We start from the raw sequence: 23459 nt of genomic DNA, 5'->3' as shown, positions 1-23459 counted from the left end.
CTCCAGCCTATCTGAATCAGTCTTGTCATTTGTGGGACCCAGAGTGTAAAAAAAAGTCTGCCCAGTGCTGTCTTCGGTTCTAGTTGCCATTGACGCCCTTTCCAGCCCATCCTAAACTGGATTGCCATATACAGACCTAAAAATATCTGCCCAGTACTGGCCTTAGTTCTTCACAGCAGGAGTTGCCATCCAAGCGTATTCAGCCATTTAAGTTTAAAATTTTTATTTTTTTTATTTTAATACCATCCATTTTTAAAATAGAAATCCTTTGTGTTCCTCCCATGCCCTTTTGATTTCCATCACTGTTTTTGTCTCTACCGTCTCCTTCAGGAGGGCATTCCAGGCATCGACCACCCTCTCTGTGAAAAAGAATTCCCCGACATTACTTCTAAATCCATCACCCCGCAACCTCAGCTTATGTCCTCTAGTTTTACTTTTCCCTTCTCTGGAAAAAATTTGTTTCTGCATTAATACTTTTCAAATATTTAAACTTCTGTATCATATTGCCCTGTCCCTTCTTTCCCCTCTAGGCTATACATATTCAGGGCTTCCAATCTCTTCTCATATGTCTTATGGAGCAAACCCCATATAATTTTTGTCATCTTCCTCTGGACCGCTTCTAGTTTTTTTTACATTCTTAGCAAGATATGACCGCCAAAACTGAACACAGTATTCCAGGTGGGGCCTCACCAGCGACTTGTACAGGGGTATCAGCACCACCTTTCTGCTGATTACACCTCTCTTGATGCAGCCTAGTATCCTTCTGGCTGCAGCCACGGCCTTGCCACACTGTTTTGTTGTTTTAAGATCCTCCGACACCATCACTCCAAGGTTCCTCTCCCCATCTGTGCATATCAGCCTCTCAACTCCTAGGACATACGGGTCCCTTGGATTTCTACTCCTCAAATGCATCACTTTGAACTTCTTTGCATTAACTGTTATCTGCCAAACATTAAACCATTCTTCTAACTTTTGCAGATCCCTTTTCATGTTTTCCACTCCCTCTGGGGTGTCCACTCTATTACAAATCTTGGTATCATCTGTAAAAAAACAAACAAACAAACTTACCTTTTAACCCTTCGGCAGTGTTGCTCACAAATACATTGAGCAGAATTGGCCCCAGAACCAGTCCTTGAGGCACTTCGCTACTCACCTTTCCTTCCTCAGAGTAAATTCCATTGACCACTACCCTCTGGCATCTGTCTGTCAACCAGTTTCTAATTCTTATTTTACAAATACATATGTCCGATGTGGTTAGAACTTATGTCATCTGATACTGATCTTTTTTTTTTTTTTTTTGCAGATTGGCAACAAGTTTGGATATTTCCCAAAGGATCTACTGAAAGTGGATCAGGTGTATTGTAAAGAAGAATTAGAACTTCCAACAGATGTAAGTAGGGGGTATTAGTGGAGAAATGTGTTTTCAGTGGGAGTTATGGGAATTTGTTGTTGTTATTTTTCAAACCATCTCAAATTGGAAAATACTTTTTGAGAATAAAAACCGTACAGGTTTTCTGTTCTATATGGTTGTGGGTTAACAGACTAAATGATTTTGAATAATGCTATCAAATATCGAGTTTAACAGCTTCCCCTTTAGCTTTTTAAGGGCGTCTCTTACTAAGGCGCGCTCACGTTTTTAGCGCGTGCTAAAATTGTGGGCACTAAATGTTAGAGACGCCCATAGAAATGCATTGGCATCGCTAACGTTTAGCGCGCCCACAATTTTAGCTCGCGCTAAAAACATGTGTGTCTTAGTAAAAGACGTCCTTAATGTAATAAAATGTATATTATTTTTCTTTATAGTGATATTTTATGTGTTTATTAATTGGTGTTTATAAATTGAAGATTGGGTCTCTCCCAAAGCACTGACCTAATCTGACTTTTCTACAAGTTTTTACTGTTAGGAAGTGTGTTTTCTTGTTGATACTTACACAACAGTACACTAATATTGCTATTGATACAAATCAATATATAATTATGTATAAATCTATTTGACTGTGGTCTGATTGGTAGGAATGGCATTTTCTTATCAGTGCATTTCTGCCTCTGTTTAGATCAGTTACAGTATAATTAGTGACATGGCTGCCCTGAGTGCTACATTGAATATGATTATTATTATACAGAGTTTATAATCTGCAAAGTACCAAAAATAGTTCATTGTGGGTTACATAACCAAAGATGATTGAACCATTTGTCCAGAGCTCACAAAAAACAAAACAAAAAAAACCCCCAAAACAACAACAGATACAGAGTTTTTAAAAAAAATCAATTTCCATCAGGTATTAAGTAGAGAGGTGTGGTAGCCGTGTTAGTCCACTCTTAAAGGTTATCAATAGAAATCAAACATGGAAAAGAAAATAAGATGATACCTTTTTTATTGGACATAAAACTTAATACATTTCTTGATTAGTTTTTGAAGGTTGCCCTTCTTCGTCAGATCGGAAATAAGCAAATGTGTTAGTTGAAAGTATATATAAGTGAAGCATCAAAGCATTTCAATGACAGTCTCTGTTTATCACTCTCCTCTCACCTACGCACACCCATCCTGTTAGACTATCAATGAAATGAAGAATGGAGTAGAGCTGTGGACTGGCCTGGCTGGAACTCAGGAACTTGGCCTGGCCGGAATCAAGAGCAAGGCTGCAGGAGCCAGGAACTAGCCTGCAGGCTGTGAGCTGAGCAGGGGCATAGCTATGGGTGGGCCCATGTCCATTGCAGTGTAACCATCTAGGCCTGGAGCTTTGCCCCCCTTAAGGTCCTTTATCACCATCTGTATCTCATCCCCCCTGTTCAGTCTGTCCATTTCCTCCCTGTCTGCCTGGGATATCTGCTTCAGCGCGCCCCCTGATAAATATTCACAGATTACTTCCTTAGGAGCTTCCACTCCTTTAGTATAGCGATCAGAATAATACCGGACAAATTGCTCCATGATGGAAAAATTAGGACTAACCTGATAATTTTCTTTCCTTTAGTCACAGCAGATGAATCCAGGAACTGATGGGTTGTATCCACCTACCAGCAGGTGGAGATAGAGAACACTGAAAGAAGGCAGTGACCCTGGACGTCCAAGCCCCTTCCATCTTCAGTATTTGAAACTTCCAAAGCATAAACGCAGAAGAAACAAAACACAACATGAACTTTCCTCACAGTGAACAACCGCTCCCTGAACTGGAGCAAGAACATAAACGAAGGAGGGACCTTCTCAACCTCCTGCTTCATAACAGCAATTATAAATTTCTTTGCATTTATCTTCAAAATCTCCGCATGAATCAAAACATCTGTATAAAACAAAGGCAGGCAGGGAGGGATCCTGGATACATCTGCTGTGACTAAAGGAAAGAAAATTATCAGGTTAGTCCTAATTTTTCCTTCCTTATCATCAACAGCAGATAAATCCAGGAACTGATGGGATGTATCAAAGCACTCCCTAAATTGGGTAGGAACATGCGGCTCCGCGAGAGAGAACCTGTGCCCCAAATCACGCATCCTGTTGCCTGCGACATCTAGCTGATAATGCCGAACAAAGGAAAGCTGAGAAGCCCAGGTAGCCGCACGACAGATCTCTTGAAGAGAAAAGACACCCGTTTCAGCCCACAAAGAGGACATCGCCTGTGTGGAATGCGCCTTAAACGCTTCTGGCCAAGACCTACCTGCCAACAGGTAAGCAGAAAAGATGACTTCCTTAAGCCAGTGAACTATGGTGGCTTTAGACGCAGGACAACCGCGCCTCGGTCCCGCCAACAGAATGAAAAGATGATCAGAAGACCTGAAATCATTCGACATCTGCAAGTACTGAAACAGAGCCCTGCGGACATCCAAAAGACGCAACTGTCCAAAGGATTCCGTAAGGTCCTCTTTACGAAAAGAAGGCAGAAAAATTGGCTGATTGATATGTAAAGTCGAAACAACCTTAGGCAGGAAAGAAGGCACAGTATGGACCTTAGCGCCGGACTGAGAGAACTGCAGAAATGGATCCCGGCAGGAAAGAGCCTGAAGCTCTGACACTCTCCATGCTGAAGCCATGGCCACAAAAAAAAAACGTTTTAAGAGTCAAGTCCTTCTCTGAAACGGGCTTGAGAGGCTCGAAAGGCGATTTCTGGAGTGCTGTCAACATGACCCCCAGGTTCCAAGACAGACATGGCGACTGCAAAGCAGGGCGAAGATGTAAAACCCCCTCAGAAACCAGACGATATCCAGATGAGCAGCTAGAGACAAACCGGCCACTCTCCCTCAGAAACAAGCCAACGCCGCCACCTGAACCCGAAGGGAATTGTAAGCGAGTCCCTTCTGTAAACCTTCCTGTAAAAAAATTCCAAGAACTGCGAGACCGAAGCCAGCATCGGCGAAGACCTCGTAGCACACAATGCCTCAAAGATGCGCCAAACACGCGCATAGGCAGTGGAAGTGGATCGCTTGCGAGCCTGCAGAAGAGTAGCAATAACATCGTTAGAATAGCCCTTTTTCTTCAACTTTGCCGTCTCAATAGCCAGGCCGCAAGACCAATGCGGGAGGGATCTTCCATAGCCACCAGACCCTGATGCAACAGGTCCAACAGAAGAGGCAAGCGAAACGGAGCTGCCACCAACATTCGCCTGAGATCCACGTATCACGGACGACACGGCCAATCTGGAGCGACCAGAATCACCAACCTGTGGTGCAGACGAATCCGAAGAAGAACTTGCCCTATCAAGGGCCAAGGAGGGAACACGTAAAGGAGATCCGAAGGCCACGGTTGAGACAGGGCATCCACCCTGCAGAACGAGGATCTCTCCTTCTGCTGAAAAAGCGATCGACCTTGGCGTTTGATCCCGACGCCATGAGATCTAATCGTGGAGTCCCCCATTTGGCACAAATCTGAAGAAAAACTTCCTCTGCCAGCTCCCATTCTGCTGGGTTGACCCGATGCCTGCTGAGGAAATTGGCCTGCACGTTGTTTTGGCTGGCAATATGGGCCGCAGACAACAGCACCAGGTGGCGCTCGGCCCAGTCGAGAATGTTGGCTCTGAATGCCTCCCTGACGGTTGATGTAGGCCACCGTCGTCGTGTTGTCTGAAAGAACCCGGACCGACTGACCCTCCAGAGTCCTGCTGAAGGCAAGAAGCGCTTGGAAAATCACTCTGTTCCAGGCGATTTTTGGACCACCCTGCTTCCGTGGTCATCCACTGACCCTGAGCATAGTGGCCGAGGCAATGAGCCCCCCAACCTGTTAAGCTGGCATCTGTAATCACCAGCCGCCAAAAAGGGTGTGCCAGCGGCATCCCCCGGTGCAACTTGTCGTTGGAAAGCCACCAAGCCTTGCTGCGCTTGGCCGCAGGGAGCTGCAGAAGCCTGTGTTGGTAGTCCAGAGAGATCGGGGACCACCGACTCAGCTGGGAAATTTGTAGCGGCCATATATGCGCTCTCACCCAGGGAACCACCTCCAGGGTGGCAGTCATCAACCCTAGAAGATGGACATAATCCCAAGCCCGAGGTCGAGACACCTGCAAGAGAAGCCGAATCTGACTCTGTATCTTGAGTCGCCTGCTGTCGGGAAGAAAGACCAAACCCAATGCCGTGTCAAAACGAACCCCCAAATACTCGAGCGACTGCGAGGGGGTCAGATGACTTTTGGAGAAATTGTGGGCACCACTAGCCTCACACCCCCTGCTCAACTGGCCAAAGCGCAGGAGCCTCCCAAAGGCAGAAATCCAGGAGATGGAAGGAAAAGCCACACTGAGCCCGCAAAGAGGTGGGAAAATGTGGGATACAAATGCAAACAATAAATAAATAAATAAATCTGTCCACCACCTGCTGTAGATAGAGATATACTGAAGATGGAAGGGGCTGGACGTCCAGGGTCACTGCCTTATTTCAGTGTTCTCTATCTCCACCTGCTGGTAGGCGGATACAACCCATCAGTTCCTGGATTCATCTGCTGTTGATAAGGAATTCCCCATCTTTAAAGTAAAGTGTATCAGCGGGCCCCTTTTTCTTGCTTATAGTGGACAAAGTCTGGTGCTTATTTAAATGCATGGCTAGCATTCTCCCTGCCTTATTACTAAATTCAAAAAATCTCTGTTTAGCCAGGCGCCTATGGTACTCCAGTCGTTCAATTTGAAACTTTTGCAGGGACCCTCTACAAACTAGAAATTGGGTCACCACCTCAGGGTTGCCCCCTCTTTAATGCAAAGTCTCCAACCGGATCAGCTCCTTTCGAAGCTCCAGTTCCTGGGTGTCCCTTTCCTTCTTATGCCGCGCTCCCCACTTAATCAGATTACCCCTCATCACTGTCTTAAGGGCATCCTACAGTATCCCATCTGACACTCTGCCCACATCATTCGCTAGCATGTATTCTCGAATTACCCCCACGTAAGTCATTGCCCACTTTCTTATCTCCCAAGTAGTGCCTCATTTAATCGCCAAAAGGTTTGCCTCTTTTCACCCTGTAGGCCATCAAGCTATACCCACACCGGAGAGTGGTCCGAGGCGTGAATACTCCCAACCCCCAGAATCTCACACTTGGCCCTAGAGCGCCCAACCACACCAAAGCGCATCAATGCAGGAGTACGGCTTCTAGGCATGAGAATAAAAGGTGAAAATGTGCTGCCTAGGTGTTGTAACCTCCACACATCTAGCAAATCCAACGCCTGTACTAGCTTCATTAGCTGTCTTCGATAGGCTAGGTTACAACTTCCACCACCCTTAGAATGGTCCAGCGGGCCTACTGTTAAATTAAAGTCCCCCCCCCCCCCCATAATCACACGTCCCTCCACAAATTCTGGTAGCTGTATATGTAAGGACTCAAAAAAACTCCCCTTGACCCACATTAGGTACATACAAGTTAATAAATGTTACTAGGTGGCCCCCTAGGTAACCCTTGACTGCCAAACATCATCCCAACTCATCCCGGAATACTTCACCTTTAGCAAATGGAACCCCAGTTTTTATGTAAATCGCCATCCCACCCTTTTTGCCCTCTCCCGGATCCGCATGGGAGTAACAGTCAGTATATTCCCTAAAGTGACACAAACGTGCCTCCTTTTTATGCAAGTGTGTTTCCTGTATAAAAATCACATCCCACTTAAGCTCTCTATATATAATGCTCCATTTTCCTGGATCATTCATGCCATTGACATTCCACAAACCCAATAATAATTCCCTTCCCCACCCAACTAGCATCTATCCTCACCAGCCAGTTCACTCCCTGAGGAAGTGTGTCTGGAGCAGGATTAAGAAGTTGCTCACAACTCATGCACCCCCCTCAAAAGAACAATTCACGCAGCATTCCACATTTTCTGCATCAAGCATCCCCATGCAAAATCATTCACTCTCTGTAGCCCCAATCACTCATACTTGACTGACGACCATACTTTCATCAGTTTAGCAGAGAACATAAGGTCCCCTCAAAACTTTCAGAGTCAATTCACAACCTAGTCCAAGGTGTTCTCATGTAGCCAGACTCGGTCCCACTTGACTGCTTGAGGGCGCCCTCTTCCGGCCTCCCTGCACCTTCTGCCAAGTCGGCTGTGTATTGATAGAGAGGTCTCGACTCCGGGGAGACCCCTCCCAAGCCAGGAGGTCCATACACCCCAACTCTCTAAGGGCTTTCCATGCTCCTGCAACAGTATGCACCTTCTTTGTTTGAGAGACCAATGTAAATTGTAATCCAAAAGGAAACAACCAGCGGTATATGGAACCTGTTTTTTGTAGATAGCTAGTCACCTCCCGCATCTCCTTCCTCCTATGGAGAGTGGCCCTGGCCAAGTCCTGGTAGATCTGTATCTTGCAATTGTTCTGCACGACATCCCCCATAGTACGTGCTTTTCTCCACACTTTCTCCTTCACCGAGTAATTATGAAAACAGACTATTATGTCTCTAGGCAAGTTTCCTCTCTGGGGTCCCATACTCTTTTGGGCTCTGTCCATGGACAGAGTTTGCGTCAAATCTCCGGTTTGATCCTCTCCAGTTTGCAGGACCAGGGCACAAATCTGTTTAATCACCTTAGCACAGTATGTATATTGCTCCCCCTCCGGGATTCTTTTGAAGTGAAGGTTATTGCGCCGGGACCTATTTTCCAGGTCTTCAAGTGCGTTCTGCAATTCTTCCCTCACATGGCTCTCTAGTTTCAGAGCTTCTTGCAACCTCAGTAGGTCCTCGGATTGGTTGTCTAGTTGCTCCTCCGTTTGCTCCACTCGCTGGCCTAACTCCCAGACCTCTCGTCGCATCTCCGACACAGCCATCTGAATGTCTCTCCGGATCGCTCCCATCTCTGCTTTCAGCTCCTGGAACCAGCGCACGATGTCTCCTTTTGTAAGTTCACTATCACTTGTCGCCTGCTCCTCGTAGTCTGCCTCAGAGTCTGTTTCCAGCTCCACCATTTTGGATCGGGTCGCCGCCACTTTCTTTATCACACTCGAGCCACTTAAGCGTTTGTCTCCTGTAAACTGAAAATTAGCTAACTTCTTCCGTGTAGCCATCACCTCCCGAGGATTCCACTACTTCGTAAGAGTGGCTGTCACTGCATTGGGGTGCTTTTGCTTATACTTTTTTTCCCCGCTCAGCCGGAGCTGGAGAGTCAAGCTTCCATCTTACTCCATGACGTCACTTCCTCCTCCCAGTATGGCTATTCTTATCTTCTTAGTAGAGTATTTTTTTGTTGTTGTTGGTAAGACAATGAAATTACCTATTAAACCGCAAGTTTAAATACAATTTCCAGTACGTAAGATATACCAGTGAAGTTTTCCTCTCCTCAGCAGGTCCTCTCTCAGCACCACTTCAGGATTAGGAGCAGCTAAGTTCTGGCTAACTTTCCTGCGTTCCTGTAATGAGGCTGAGAAGTCCTGAAAAATGCGAATGAGCTTTCCATCATAAGTTGTGGTGTCTCGCTTGAGCCGATAGCCCCGCAAGATTTCCATCTTATGTATATAGTTGTGTATCTTTATGATTACGGGTCGTGGGGTCTGTCGGCCATCTTGAACGCGGCCCAGCCGATGTACCCGCTCCAAGCAGAGAGCCCCAGCATGGTCGGACAGCGCAAACTCTGAGGTCAGCCATTTTTCGACTACCGTGGCCAACACTGAGTCCCCCACAGACTTTGGTATTCCGATGAGTCTAAGATTACTGCGACGCGCTCTGTTTTCAAGCTCGTCGACTTTGTCTGTTAGAGCGCCCACCGTCTTTTGTAAGTTGTCAATCTGTGCTGGTAGGGGCTGGTGCGCGTCCTCCAGCTCGGATACTCTCCGCTCTAGCTCTCCCGTCCTCTGTATCGTCTCTGCCATTGTATTTTCGAACCCTGACAACTGCGTGGAGAGTTTTTCGAATCGCAGCTGCAGAGCCTGGGTCAGCAGTTTTTCGAAGCGCGGTTCCAGCGCCTGGGCAACCGCCGTTGTGAGTTGCGCTATTTGCTCTGCTGAAAAGCTCTGTCCGCCTGGTGGCGGGGCCTTCACTTCACTAGCTTCCGCTGCCCGTTGTTTTTCTCTTTTTTTGCGCTCCGCGCTGGCAGGACTTTGGATGTTGCTTCAACATACTTGTCCATGGTCCTCTGGAGGGATTATCAGCGTGAGTAGGTCACTGATTGTATAATTTCAGAGATTTTAAGCAATTTTGAGCGGAGGGCCTCGGAGAGCAAAAGACATGCGTCTTTCCTCCCTCAGTGCATCACGTGACTCCCCGTTCTGGTTAACTTTATAAAGCTGTGCTTCTAAAGCGATGCCAGTTAACACCTCCTTGAGTCACACTGCACTTAAGTCTGCCCTTTCAACTTTAATCCTGGGCAGCCAACTCTGGAAAGCACTCCATGACCATCTACTATTCAGGAAAGCACTAAAAACCCACTTATTCAAGCAAGCCTACCCAAAAGACCCAGATTAACCTTATAAACCCATCTACCTAACACACACTGAAGAGACGACGACACTGACCATCCTTATCTCCCACTTAACCCCCTCTCCATCATCTATCTCTACCTACTCATTCATATTATCACTATGCTATACTTAGTTTCTTACCATATCTAAAAATTCTGTATTACCTACTAATGTGTAAGACGCATTGAAGCTGCTTTTAGTGGGAAAGTGTGGGATACAAGTGTAATAAATAAATAAATAGTCATTATTGTTTAATTGAAAGGTAACTGAACAATACATCAGTTTCTTTTTTCCTTCATAACAGGAAGACACTTGCAAAATGTTCTCTGTAAGGTTACTTTCTCTAGCAAATAATTGTGTTTTAGATTGAACATTTTTAACATGCAAAAATTGCTAGGAGTTAATGCTAAAATGTCATGAACATCATCCTAGCTTAAGATATTTAAATGTTGTTTAATAGCAATATATAAGTATGATGACTAAGTACATACAATTTCTTGTTGAAATTCAAAGCTGTTGCTGAGAAAACTGCAAAAGAAAAAAAAACTGTAGGGGTTACTTTTTTTGCCTCACCCTGTAGAATACCGAGATACCCCTGAATATATTTCTTCCTTCTTCTCTTTACAACACACATTGAAAGCTCTTTGGTGTCATCAGAGCAAAGCATAGCAGTATCTTTGCTATACCAGGTTCTCTAACATGGCCTCCCAGCAAGAAACACGTTTGTATCCTCGCGAAAGTACCTCAACCTGCACTACCCCAACTGTAAAGGTCTCAAGTACAAAACTTATTATGGATCCAATTTCTACTTCCTGGGCAGCCAACTCTGGAACGCTCTCCCTAGACCTATCCGAGCAATCCATGACCACCTACCATTCAGGAAAGCACTAAAAACCCATTTATTCAAGCAAGCCTACCCAAAGGACCCAGATTAATCTTATGAACCCATCTACCTTACATATACCGAAGAGAAAACGACATTGACCCAGACTCTATCTCCCACCTTCCCTTCCTCTCTATCACCTGTCTCTACCTACCCATCCATCCTATTACTATGTTTATACTTAATTTCCTACTTTACATAACAAAATTCTGTGTTACCTATTACTATGTAAGCCGCATTGAGCCTGCTTTTAGTGGGAAAGTGCAGGATACAAATGTAATAAATAAATAATCATAATTCACCACAGCATTACCAAAATCAGGCTCTGTTTTTGTCTATAAAGCCTAAAAATATCAGACACAGGATGATGTTCCTGTGACTGATTTTGATTTATAGGTTCCAGAAGTATGCTATACAGAATAATTTTTATTTGGTATTTTGGGAAAATGGTTTGCCCCATGTTTTAGGAATGATAAAGATGAGTGAAGGTATGAATGTGTACAACATGTTCATTTACAATAATATCTTGGCAGGTTTTTTTTACATAGGATGTTCAGAAATAATAAAAGGTTTGTTGGGTATCACCTTATAAAATTCTTTGGTTTGTATTTTATTTCTATATATTCAGATGAACCTACATGGCAACCACACTGCTTTATAGGATGTTAAATAATTCTCTGTCTCTCCCGTCAACAACCATCATTGCTTCTGTTGCAGAACACTCATTGTTTGCCCTAGAGACTTGGGAACTGATATAGCCTTGTGGAACACCATTTGGCTACCAGCACCCTATGTATTTAATGTTGGCTTGGTATTTTCATTTAGAGAGTGAGCTAGCTACAAGTACTCTCAATTGCCCAGTTTAAGCACAAAAGTTTCCTCTTTGCTAGTATTATGAATCTGAAGTCATAGTATATATAGTGTCTTGATCTCTCTCTCTCTCTCTCAATATCTGTCTCTGTAAATTAGTTTAATAGGTACTATGGTCGACGTTAGATGCAGAACTTTGTTTCTCACACTTTTTTTTTTTTTTTAATTTCCAGGAAACAGATTTTGTTTGTTTTGAGGGAGGAAAAGATGACTTTGATAATTATAATGTGGAGGAGCTTTTAAAGAAACCAGAAGAGGCTGACTCAAGGGCAGAATCCCCTTCCAGTGTTGAACCCAAAACAGATTCTGAAAAAGAAAATGACCATAAAATCCCAGAAGAGGAAACACAGGAGGAAGACACCAATGAAAGTTCTGAAATTTCAGATGATAGAGGCCTTGACAACAAACCTGGAGAGAAAGATGAGTATTTTCCTGAACTGGATGCACTGGACACCACCGATCATTTCCCCTCAAAAAAGGCAACAAACTTGGAGGAAACACTACAAACAAACAGAGATGACGACTTCATTATAAGTCATGAATCTGAAAATTCTCAGGGAGACACAATTGCTTCTCAGCACTCAGAAGAAATACAGGAAAAGAAATTGCTATTTCCAGGCGACAGCAGCCATACCAAAATTCTCACAATATCTCAGGGTGAAGATGACATTCAGTCTGATGAAAAAGAAGAGGTGGAAGCCTATACGTCATTAAACGAAAAGAGGTTAGAAGCCTTGAAGACTCAGTTGGGTTCAACTGCAGATGCTATTGTGACAGATGATGACACAACAGGGCACATAACCTCTACAAATAAACACTTTGAAGATTTGACTTTAGAACATCAGGATACACAAATGGAGGAAGGAGGCAAGGAAAATTTTGAGGAAACCCTTTTATTATCTTATGAAGCAGCAGGAGCTAAGTCCGATGTGGAGTCGACAGATGAAAAAGAACCATCAGCTTTTTCCAAAATAGATACACAAAACAATCCTGATGAAGAGAACAAAAGTAAAGAGACTGTAGAATCACTTAAGCAAGAGAAAGATGGAAAAGATACCTTAACCACATTAGAAAACACCAATTTTGCTATTGTCAGTGATAGTGAACATACACGTCAAGTCACAGACCTGGATGGATCAGACTCTGATGAACAGAAAGAGAAGGAAGAAGATGAGGCAAAACCAACTGGTGATGTAAAGGATGGTGAATTTTTTTTCATTGGCATGGAGAAAATAGAAGCTCAGCAAAAGGAAAAAACTGCAGATGGACAACTCAAAGAATACATCAAAGAAAATATTAATACTGAAACGGAGACCCCGGCCGCAAGTGTTTTGGAATCCAGGGACAGCCTGAGAACTGCTCAGCTGCCTGAAGAACAGAATAAGGAACGTTTCACTAGCAGAAAAAAAACAGATATGGAGGAACCACAGAACGTACCTACAAAAGAACTAAGTCCTGTTAACGGTCCTGGAATTAACTCTGAGATTGAACAATTAAATGAAACTAAACAAGAGACGGCACCAGGTCTTGGCAATTTAGAAGAAACCGCTGTCCATAAAACCACAGAACAGACTGAATTCCAAAGGGAGAATGAAATGGAAGAGGGATTCCAGGATAAACGAGATCAATCTATAAATATATTTGATAAAAATGAAGATAAGCATAGGGTTAAGGACCTACTGTCACAAGTACAAAAGGTATCCAAATCAGAATGGAAGCACACCAATTTTCCACAAAGTGTAGATGAACATTTAGCACCAGATGAGGAAGAAAAAGAAATGACAAAAGCAAGGGGAGAGGATTCTAAACATATTGTGCCAGAAATCAAGAAACAGTCTATGGCAGAACAAAGTAAAAAACAAGAAAGAAATAGGGTGAAAACTGCTTCAGAAAATAAAGATAGTTTGGAGAAACACGAGACAGAAGCAGCTGCAAAGCTGTCTGGGAAACAGGCTGAAGAGACCAAAGACATAGAGAAAACTACAGAGCAAGAGCTGTCTTCAGATGAAGTGGAGATAAAAGAACAGAAAAGCAGTAATCAAAATGTAATAGACAACAAAAAACAATTTGAAAAAGAAACCACCACAAGAGTTGACAAGGAAATGGTCATTCAAGCAGAAGCAGCAGCAGGTGATAATGGCCAGCATAATGTGGACTGGGTTTCCGATACAGATTCAGAACTTGAAGAGGAAGCTTCAGAACCGATTGAAGGACTGCTTGAAGATGAAAACGCTGCACTTGCAAAACTGTCAAGAGATAAAAATGCCCGTGATACAGACATAGAGAAGGCCCCTGACCTGGTCTTAACAGCAAACAATATAATTGAGCAAAATAAAAGAGAAAGCAGCGTAAATGGTTCAGATGAGATAAATGAAGATATAAAACACAGGGGAACAGCTGGAATGAATGAAATGCTGAAAGGGACAAGACCTCCTCAAAACTATGATCAATCTGAAACATCTGGATTGACTGAGAAAGACAGGAATGACCGTGTGCTTCCAGGTATAGAGGGAGGGCCTTGGCCAACTGATATGAGTTCCCTAAATAATATAAGGGAAAACAGAGAGAGTGGAGAAGCCAGTGCACATCTAGAAAGCAAACCAAATGATAACATAATAGAAGAGGCTGAAGATAGCCCAAAGGATTTAACAGAGAAAGCACATACAAGGGACAAACAGTCTGAAGATAGTGTGGAATTCAATGATGAGCTGTTATATGTAGAAGAAAGTATCGAAGAGATCATTCCAGAGTATAATGAATTAGTGAAAAATCTCACTATTATGAGGACATACTTAAATGAGCAGCATATAGAAAGGCTTCTAAGATTCCTCGGCCCCCACAACATCTTCCGAGTCGAAGCCATGTTTCATGATATGGAATCTGAGCTGAAGCTTGCTCAGCAGGGTAATCGAGATGAAGGGGACATTGAAAAAGCTTTGGATCAGATATTGGAATCTTCAGAATCCAGCATCCTGGATGAAGTTGAAAGGATTTTAGACTCTGTAGAGGCAGATGAAGAAAGAATGCCTAAAGGAAAAGACATCTTTAATGAAGAATACATCATCCTGGATGACCTGCAGGAAATAGCCTATCAGCTAAGGCACAAATATTTAAGGGTTCATGATAGCACTCCGTTGGCACCAGGAGTTCAGGAATCTACAGGTAAATATAAATTATGCTGGTGCTCTCTTACTGTATTAGTTTCACCATGAGAACACCAGGCATTAAATCTGTGCCACAACTAGAGGTAGGAGGGGAAGGAGGCATGTCTGCTAGTGAAGCCTTCCGATTGGTTGAACACAGCTTGGTGGTATGGAATGATAAAAGCAATGGAAAGTTCTCATCAATTTTTGGTTTCTGAAGAGCAAGGTAGAGTGAATATTTAGAATATTGAATCGGATCTCCTGCTGAGACACTTGGAATGTTGACCACTAAATCAGAGCCAAATTTGAAATTAAAGGATAAAGGCAGCTGGAGATTGGACATGCACAATCAAGTAACAGTAATTGGGTGCTGTAATCAATTTATTCTAATAGACCACAAAAACTGTAAGAATGTGGGGACTAAATAATGTGTATACTATATAAAGTGTCCCAAACATTAATTCTTCATTTGTAACATACACCGTAATCAAACATTTGACATGCTTGTTTTTTTTAAAGCATTTTTTTAGACAACGGGGACCGTCAGATAGTATAGCAACTCAAACCATAGGGAACCTTCTCCTGGGAATTGAAAGTGCTGCCTTTCTCTAAGATAAGTTTGGTGCTATTATGCACGCTTATGATACTGCTCTCAGTACACTAGAAAATATTTTTGCTAAGAGAAAACACGATTATATATATAATTAAAAAAAAATTTTTGAAGGGTCAACCGATGAATATTTGCACCACAACCATTTTTTCCTTCACAATTGAAAAAGGAACAGAAGGTTCCCTATGGTGTGAGTTGCTATACTATCTGACGGTCCCCGTTGTCTAAAAAAAATGCTTTAAAAAAAAAAAAAAAGTGTGTCAAATGTTTGATTACGGTGCATGTTACAAATGAAGAATTAATGTTTGGGACACTTTATATAGTAATCAATTTATTGGCATTAATTGGCAACAATTTGAATTTACATGCACATCTTGCTAGGTGATATTTTGCCAGGTATTTGTGACCTGCATTGGCCACTGTTGGAAACAGGATGCTGGGTTTGATGGACCTTTGGTCTGTCCCAGTATGGCAATACTTATGTACTTATATATAAAAATGTACACATACATTTTTTAGCATGCAACTAAAAAAAGGGCGAGTTTACTAAAGATACACATAGAATTTAAGGAATTTGTGCTTAAATTTAGGCATGAGGATTTACATCAGATTTCAGTTGGTGTATTTTGGGCTCTGAACCTGGCATTAAGAACTATTCTATAAACGATGCCCAACTTGGAGCACTGTTTATAGAATAGTGATCAACTAATCATGTTTGCTATTTACTAAATCTAGTCCATTGTGGTTAGTATTCTGAAATTTTTAACCCAGTGTATCATGGCTGTCCAAAAGGCAAATACAGTATTAGGAATTATTTGAAAAGAAATGGAGAACAAGACTGAGAATACCATTGTGCCTTTCTAAAGTTCCATGGTGTGTGAGAACTGAGTATTGTGGGCAGTTCTGGTCACCTCATCTCAAGGATACAGCAACAAAGTCTCAAAGAAGGATGCTAAAAAGGAGATAGAACATTTTATTTATGTATACAAAAAAAAGTTAAACAGGTTAGGGATCTTTATCTTGGAGAAGGTATGATAGAAAGGCTATGATAGAAGTTTAGAAAATCATGAGTGGTGTGGAATTGTTAAATAGCGAATGTTTAAGGTTAGTTTATTAAAAAACTAGCCGTTGAGCCCGTGAAAACGGGCTACTTTTGAAATGGGGGGGGGGGTTCCCGAGCCCCCCCCCCCCCGGAGTCGCCGCCGCCCCTCCACCCGGCCCGAGCAGCACTGTAAACTTACATCAGCACGCAGCAGCAGGCGGCACAGCAAAGCTGCCGTCGGGGCGGGCTTCCTTCTCTGCCTGTGTCCCGCCCTCGGGTGACGTAACGTCGGTGAGGGCGGGACAAAGGCAGAGAAGGAAAGCCCGCCCCGACGGCAGCTTTGCTGATGTGCCTGCTGCTGCGTGCTGATGTAAGTTCACAGTGCTCGGGCCAGATGGAGGGGCGGCGGCGACTCCAGGGGAGGGGGAGCGATTCCGACGTCTGCAGCATGCCAGTAGAGACTTCCCCCTCTGTCCCGCCCCCATCATCACGTATTGAAGTGGGGGCGGGGCAGAGAGGGAAGTCTCTACTGCGCATTTGCGAGTGAGTACGGTCACTCGCCGTTTATATGTTTGATTTGCTTCACTAAAAAAGCACACTGCATGAAATTTAAAACCAAACAGGTTGAGAGCAAATCATAGAACATATTTTTTCACAACATAAGCCACAAAATCTGTTGCAGGAAAAGTCCATATAAATGATTAACCAGATACACTTGGGACAGCCATTACTTATCCCTGGAAATGAACTCTTTTAAGAAGCAGCCGTACTTTTTGATACCTGTTGGGGGCTTGTGACTCAGATTGACCTCTGCCAGGGAGAGGATGCTGGTCTCAGTGGACCTTCTTCAGACTCAACATGACTTTTCTTGTACTCCAATGCTTGCATGACACCAAGAATGGGAAACTATGAAATGTATCTTATTGGTAGTAGGAAAGAAAACCTTGTCTTTCTAACCCAGCATCTTTTGACTATTACATTGCCAAGTAGAAACAGTGTTACCTACTATTTTATAAATATCAAAAGATGTCACACTTTGATCATGTTCATTATTGAAAATAAAACAAATTTCATCCAATTTCAACATTTTATTGTACATCTAGAGTAATTTAAAGTGCTATTTATAAAAACAGAATCAGGAAATTGTTAACAAGATACAGTTTTCAACGTATTAGCAAAATTCTCGTCACTGGGAAAACTCACTATAACCTGAAAATTAGCCCCATTTCTCACAGAAAAGAAAGTTTAAGTGAATTTAATTATATGGTGCAGAACAGACTATGGGCTCTTTTTACTATGCTGTGTTAAGCACTAGCGTGCACTTGCCCCAGCTTAAAAGGGCTTACTGCAGGACTCATTGAGGTGTCCTGCACAGGGCCGCCAAGAGACTGGGCGGGGCCCGGGGCAAGGTCGCCCCTGGGGCCCTGCCCCGCCGTCACCCCCCCCTCCACCCGCCCCCCTCCGGTCCACCACCGGGCCTGAATTCAAATCATAGCGCCTCACCTCATTCCGTGTGAAAGAAGCGCAGCAGCGGCAGTCTACAGATTGCCTCCCTTCAGGCCTTCTCTCCCTGTGTCCCGCCCTTGAGCAAGTTACGTCAGACGAGGGCGGGACACAGGGAGGGAAGGGCCGAAAGGAGGCGATCTGCAGACTGCCGCACTTCTTTCACACGGAGCAAGGTGGTGAGGCGCTCTGATTTGAATGGAGGGGGCCTGGCCCGGTGGTAAACAGTAGACAGAGCTGAGGGTGGGCGGGTGGGACTGCGGCGCTGGGCCCCCCTTGGAGGCCCGTGGAATTTTATCCCCCTGCCCCCCCCTTCTCTCGGCGGCCCTGGTCTTGTGGTAAAAGCCCAATGTGCACACACAAACCACATGCTAAACAAAGTTTTCTTTATTCTTCTCCGAGATGGCCTGTCTGCGAATCAGTGCAGCCACATTACCGCACACTGATTAGTGCATAAGCTTTTAACCATCTACAAAATGGGTAGTGGTAAGGGCTCACCCGCTACGTTTTGCTAATGGCAACATGGTCTTTAATTCGGAAAATTGGCCATTTTCCAGCTGCAGTAAAAATGGCCTTAGTATGTGGGAAAAAGAGCGTGCTAAGGCCACTTTTTACTGCAGCTTAGTAAAAGGACTCCTACATAAATACACACTTAAATTAGAACCAAGCTCAAAAGAAAAAAAAGAAATGTTCTCAGAAGAAATTAAGAAAAGTGAAATCTGACACATCACTTATGACCACTGCTTGATACTATCAGGAAGCTGACAACGTTTTAAGCACTCTGTATACTGGATCCAAACTCAACAATAATCTTAAACATTTAAAAAACTGAATGCCTCAATTATTAAGGAAAAGGAAGAAATTTTGGAAATTCAATTCTTTTCAGCCTTTGAGTTTTGTATATACACCGCCCCCTACCCCCAACATGCAAACATACTGAAATAAATTTAGTTTCTTGACACATTAGCCTTAAGTGCTACATTATGCTTTTTCTAATCAACTATTGCTATTTAGTTTTTGGTCATGGATCAGGTAGTGAGTGTTGTGCTAAAAATAGCAGTACTTGTCGTATTGGACAGAAATGGAGCTTCTCTGTTAATCTGGCTGCTTATTCAAGTTTTGTCTCTACCATAGAAAGTGGCAAAGATGTGGAACTGAACAAAGAACAGTCAGTAGGACAAGATACAGCTGGAAGGATTGATCCAGAGTTTTCAGACCATGAAGGCAAAAGACCTTTCTTGGATGATAAGGATTTAAGAATGCCATCAGCAAAAGAAGTGCTGCTAGATACAAGCATCTCAGAAGAATTAGACTTCTTATATAATAAGGAGATGGATGACATGCCTGCTTCAGGATCAGCTAATTCAGCACAAAACAGCATGGAAGAGTTTGGTGCCAGTAAGATTTTTTTTCTCTTTGCTTTTTTACAATGTTAAAAAAGGCATGTTTTTGGAGAAAGTGAAGCTGTTTATTCTTTTCAACCTATGGGGTTAAGAATGTCTGTTTGGTGGGGGGGGGGGGGGGGGGGGGGCAAAAAAACACTGAAAATTTAAGGGAATGGGACCAAGTTTGCAATGGAGGAAAAATTGGTGAAAAGATCCAAGTTCAAAAATGGGCAATATTGAGCCAAGAGTCCCAGAGAAATAAGCACTCCCCCCCCCCCCCCTCCGAAATGGCCAATGCATCTCTATGGGAGAAGCAGTTCCAGTTTCTACAGCATAGTAACTTTGATATAGTGAAACATACAGTCATACAGTTGGGGAATTGCTCTTCTCAAATTGCCTCTCACAGTCACAAACACAGAACCGACACACACACGCACACATCCACTCAAAACACAGATACACACACTAAGAGAGGTAGAAAATAATCCCAAGAGGATTCTTTGAATGGTTTTTACACTAAGTATCCCTCTCAAGTGCTGCCTTTTAATAATTCAGATGTGCATTTTGTTTTCTTTATTCTAAATTCTATTGTGAAACCTATTGACTGAATCATACAGCTGTCGGTACTTGGGTGTCTTTCCGTCTAATAGCTGTTGCTGTGGAAAGGGCCCGATTAAGGAATGGCCAACTAAACACATGTCTGGGGCCCAGACATTTAAGGGGGGGGGGAACCCTGTCTGATGTGCTCAGGATAGAGACTTGCACGGTAACAGGGTTCGCTGGAATCCTGCGGAACCTGCAGGGACGGAAGCAGTTCCTGCGGGGTTCCCGTGGAAGCGTATGCTGCACTTGTGTCAGCCTCTCACCTACCGAGTACCAAGTTCTTTGAGTTTTGTCTCCTCCTCCTTGCTTTAACAGCACAGATGTGGAAAGTCTCCATTAAGGAGGTGGTAGAGATACAAATGGCGATGAAATTCAAAAAGGCATGGGATAAACATAGAGGATCTCTAATTAGAAAATGGAAGCTATAACCCCCCCCCCCCTAAATTTAAATGGCTCTATGTGTGTGGATCTGTCGAGTGACAGATGGTGACTCTGGCTGTGATGAACTAGGGCCGATACCGGGAGACTTGTATGGACTGTCTCTCATATATGGCAATCTGGTTTAAGATGGGCTGGAAAGGGCTTAGACAGCAATATTAGTGGCTGGAACATGAGTACTGGACAGACTTTTACAGTCTGTGTCCAGCAAATGAGAAGATGAATAGGCTGGAGTGGGCTTTGAGGGCAACTCCAGCAGTTGGAACATAAGGATAGGGCCAGGTGGACTTCTATGGTCTATGTCCCAGAAACACCACAGAAAGACCATAATCAAGTATAAATATCACATTGTTGATTTAATCATGAATTGATAATGATTATGTCTATTGGCAGACTGGATGGACCATTCCGGTTTTTATCTGCTGTCATTTACTATGTTACTATTAATCCTCTCTGCTCCCGGGCTGATGCGCAGACCTCGAGCATCAGATGTCATCTGACCTACTGGCGTGTGCATTTGGTGATCTCTTAGCACACAGTACCAGTGAATCAGAGTGTTCCAACTTCCTGCAGCTTGAACCCATTAAATTCTTGCGGGTACGGGTTAGATTCCCCGGGGGGATGGACGGCGACGGGTTACATTTCTGTCCCCGTGCAACTCTCTCTCTGTATCATATCACCCCTGTTTCTCCTTTCCTCCAGGGTATACATGTTCAGGTCAGCAAGTCTCTCCTCATACGTCTTGTAACTCAAATCCCATACCATTCTCGTAGCTTTTCTTTGCACCGCTTCCATTTTTTTTTAACATCCTTCACAAGATACGGCCTCCAAAACTGAACACAATACTCCAGGTGGGGCCTCACCAATGTCTTATACAGGGGTATTAAAACCTCTTTTCTCCTGCTGGTCACACTTCTCTCTATATACAGCCTAGCAACCTTCTAGCTACGGCCACCGCCTTGTCACACTGTTTCGTCGCCTTCAGGTCCTCAGATACTATCACCCCAAGATCCCTTTCCCCGTCCGTACCTATTAGACTCTCCCCGCCTAACACATACGTCTCCTGTGGATTTCTACTCCCTAAGTGCATCACTTTGCATTTCTTCGCATTGAATTTTAATTGCCAAACGTTAGACCATTCTTCTAGCTTCCGCAGATCTTTTTTCATGCTTTCCACTCCCTCCGGGGTGTCCACTCTGTTGCAAATCTTGGTGTCATCCGCAAAAAGGCAAACTTTACCTTGTCAGCCTTCGGCAATGTCACTCACAAATATATTGAATAGAATCAGCCCCAGCACCGATCCCTGAGGCACTCCACTACTCACCTTTCTCTCCTCCGAGCGAACTCCATTTACCACCACCCTCTGGCGTCTGTCCGTCAACCAGTTCCTAATCCAGTTCACCACTTCGGGTCCTATCTTCAGCCCATCTAGTTTATTCAAGGGCCTCCTGTGGGGAACTGTGTCAAAAGCTTTGCTGAAATCTAAGTAGATTACGTCCATAGCACGTCCTTGATTTAATTCTGGGACGTGGCTGGAACATGAGTACTGGACAGACTTTTACAGTCTGTGTCCAGCAAATGAGAAGATGAATAGGCTGGAGTGGGCTTTGAGGGCAACTCCAGCAGTTGGAACATAAGGATAGGGCCAGGCGGACTTCTATGGTCTATGTCCCAGAAACGCCACAGAAAGACCATAATCAAGTATAAATATCACATTCATTGTTGATTTAATCATGAATTGATAATGATTATGTCTATTGGCAGACTGGATGGACCATTCCGGTTTTTATCTGCTGTCATTTACTATGTTACTATTAATCCTCTCTGCTCCCGAGCTGATGCGCAGACCTCGAGCATCAGATGTCACCTGACCTACTGGCGTGTGCATTTGGTGATCTCTTAGCACACAATGCCAATGAATCAGAGAAGTCTTACATGTGTGCACCAGAGTGTTCCAACTTCCGTTTGTTCCTTGCCTGCAGTCCTGCAGCTTGAACCTAGAGAGCAAACAGGAATTTTTTTTTAAATGTACCATTAAATTCTTGCGGGGATGGGTTAGATTCCCCGCGGGGATGGACGGGGACGGGTTAGATTTCTGTCCCCGTGCAACTCTTTAGCTCAGGACTTAGATTAGGATTCCACAGATTTTTACACTAATGTCAGGAAGCTAAGATGGCTAATTTATCTTAACATTTTTCAGAGTTTAAAACCTCTATCTTCAGCTCTCTGATCTTCTCCCTTGGGTCAGTGAGCCTGCCCTTCCTGCCTCTTGTGTCACTAGCAGCATAAACTTTGGGTAGGAAGGCAGTTGTAGTCATAGAAGGGAGGGAATGAATCAGGAGAAAGGTCCTATGTTCTACAAATGAATTTTCTGAACGAGGGGGCGAGGGAAGAAAAGGAAAACTGGTTTGCAAGAGGCACTGGACTGGAGAGTCCTTGAATGTTCTGAGGGAGGGTTGAGGTGTTGGGGAAGAATAGAAAATGAACAAGGGGAGGGGGCTACCATTGTACTTGATGATGGGCAGAGCTGATGGTGGTGGTAGGAGAGGAGACACTCAGAGTAAGCACATGAGCAGCAGGCAGCAGCGTAACACCAGAAAAGAGAAAGTATGTACGTGTATGTTTCTGTGTCGTTTTCTGGTGGCGGCCAGCATCCAATTAATACTTTCCCTTTGAAAATCTGGGCAGGAGAAGTCTATTGCTATAAATGTACCCATGTACATACTAAGTGGAAGGAAACTTTCAGGCTGCTAAAAGTGAGAGTGCTATGCATCTTAAGGGGGGTGAGGATGGGAAGACATTGTAATATTGAAATTAAAAAGTTAAATACTGTCAGAAATACATGTGGTTTTAATATATATTGTTCCAAGACTTTGCCATATTTAACTGCCTGTGTGTGGTTGGTATGTTAAATTGCCAAATGGTGTTTAAACCATGAATGACTAACCTGCACAAAGGAAGGTGCAGCTCTGGCTTGGCTGCCTTGTTGGGCAGACTGAATGGGCTGTGCAGGTCTTTATCTGCCATCATTTACTGTGTGTAGACATCAGCACACTGTTCATTTAAATCCAATAATAAACCAGATGTAAAGAAGTGTGTACAAGACCTAAAGGCTTAACGCTTTTTTTTTAATATA

General features: G+C 43.6%; 2 protein-coding genes across 4 annotated transcripts in view; one reads left to right on the top strand and one right to left on the bottom strand.

Annotated features, from left to right (window-relative positions):
• MIA3 (MIA SH3 domain ER export factor 3) overlaps positions 1–23459 on the top strand; it is a 237758-nt gene that overhangs the window by 24811 nt on the left and 189488 nt on the right. For all 3 annotated transcript variants that reach the window (XM_030195990.1, XM_030195989.1, XM_030195988.1), the window contains exons 3-5: positions 1304–1390; positions 11773–14761; positions 19032–19295. In XM_030195990.1, the coding sequence (XP_030051850.1) occupies positions 1304–1390; positions 11773–14761; positions 19032–19295 (3340 nt within the window). The remainder of the gene's footprint in view (positions 1–1303; positions 1391–11772; positions 14762–19031; positions 19296–23459) is intronic.
• Positions 1–23459, bottom strand: part of TAF1A (TATA-box binding protein associated factor, RNA polymerase I subunit A) — a 182512-nt gene that overhangs the window by 139924 nt on the left and 19129 nt on the right. The gene's annotated exons all lie outside the window — the stretch shown is intronic.

Source organism: Microcaecilia unicolor, chromosome 3, assembly GCF_901765095.1.
Source record: "Microcaecilia unicolor chromosome 3, aMicUni1.1, whole genome shotgun sequence".
Taxonomy (NCBI): domain Eukaryota; kingdom Metazoa; phylum Chordata; class Amphibia; order Gymnophiona; family Siphonopidae; genus Microcaecilia; species Microcaecilia unicolor.
This window is presented reverse-complemented; position numbering and strand designations above follow the sequence as displayed.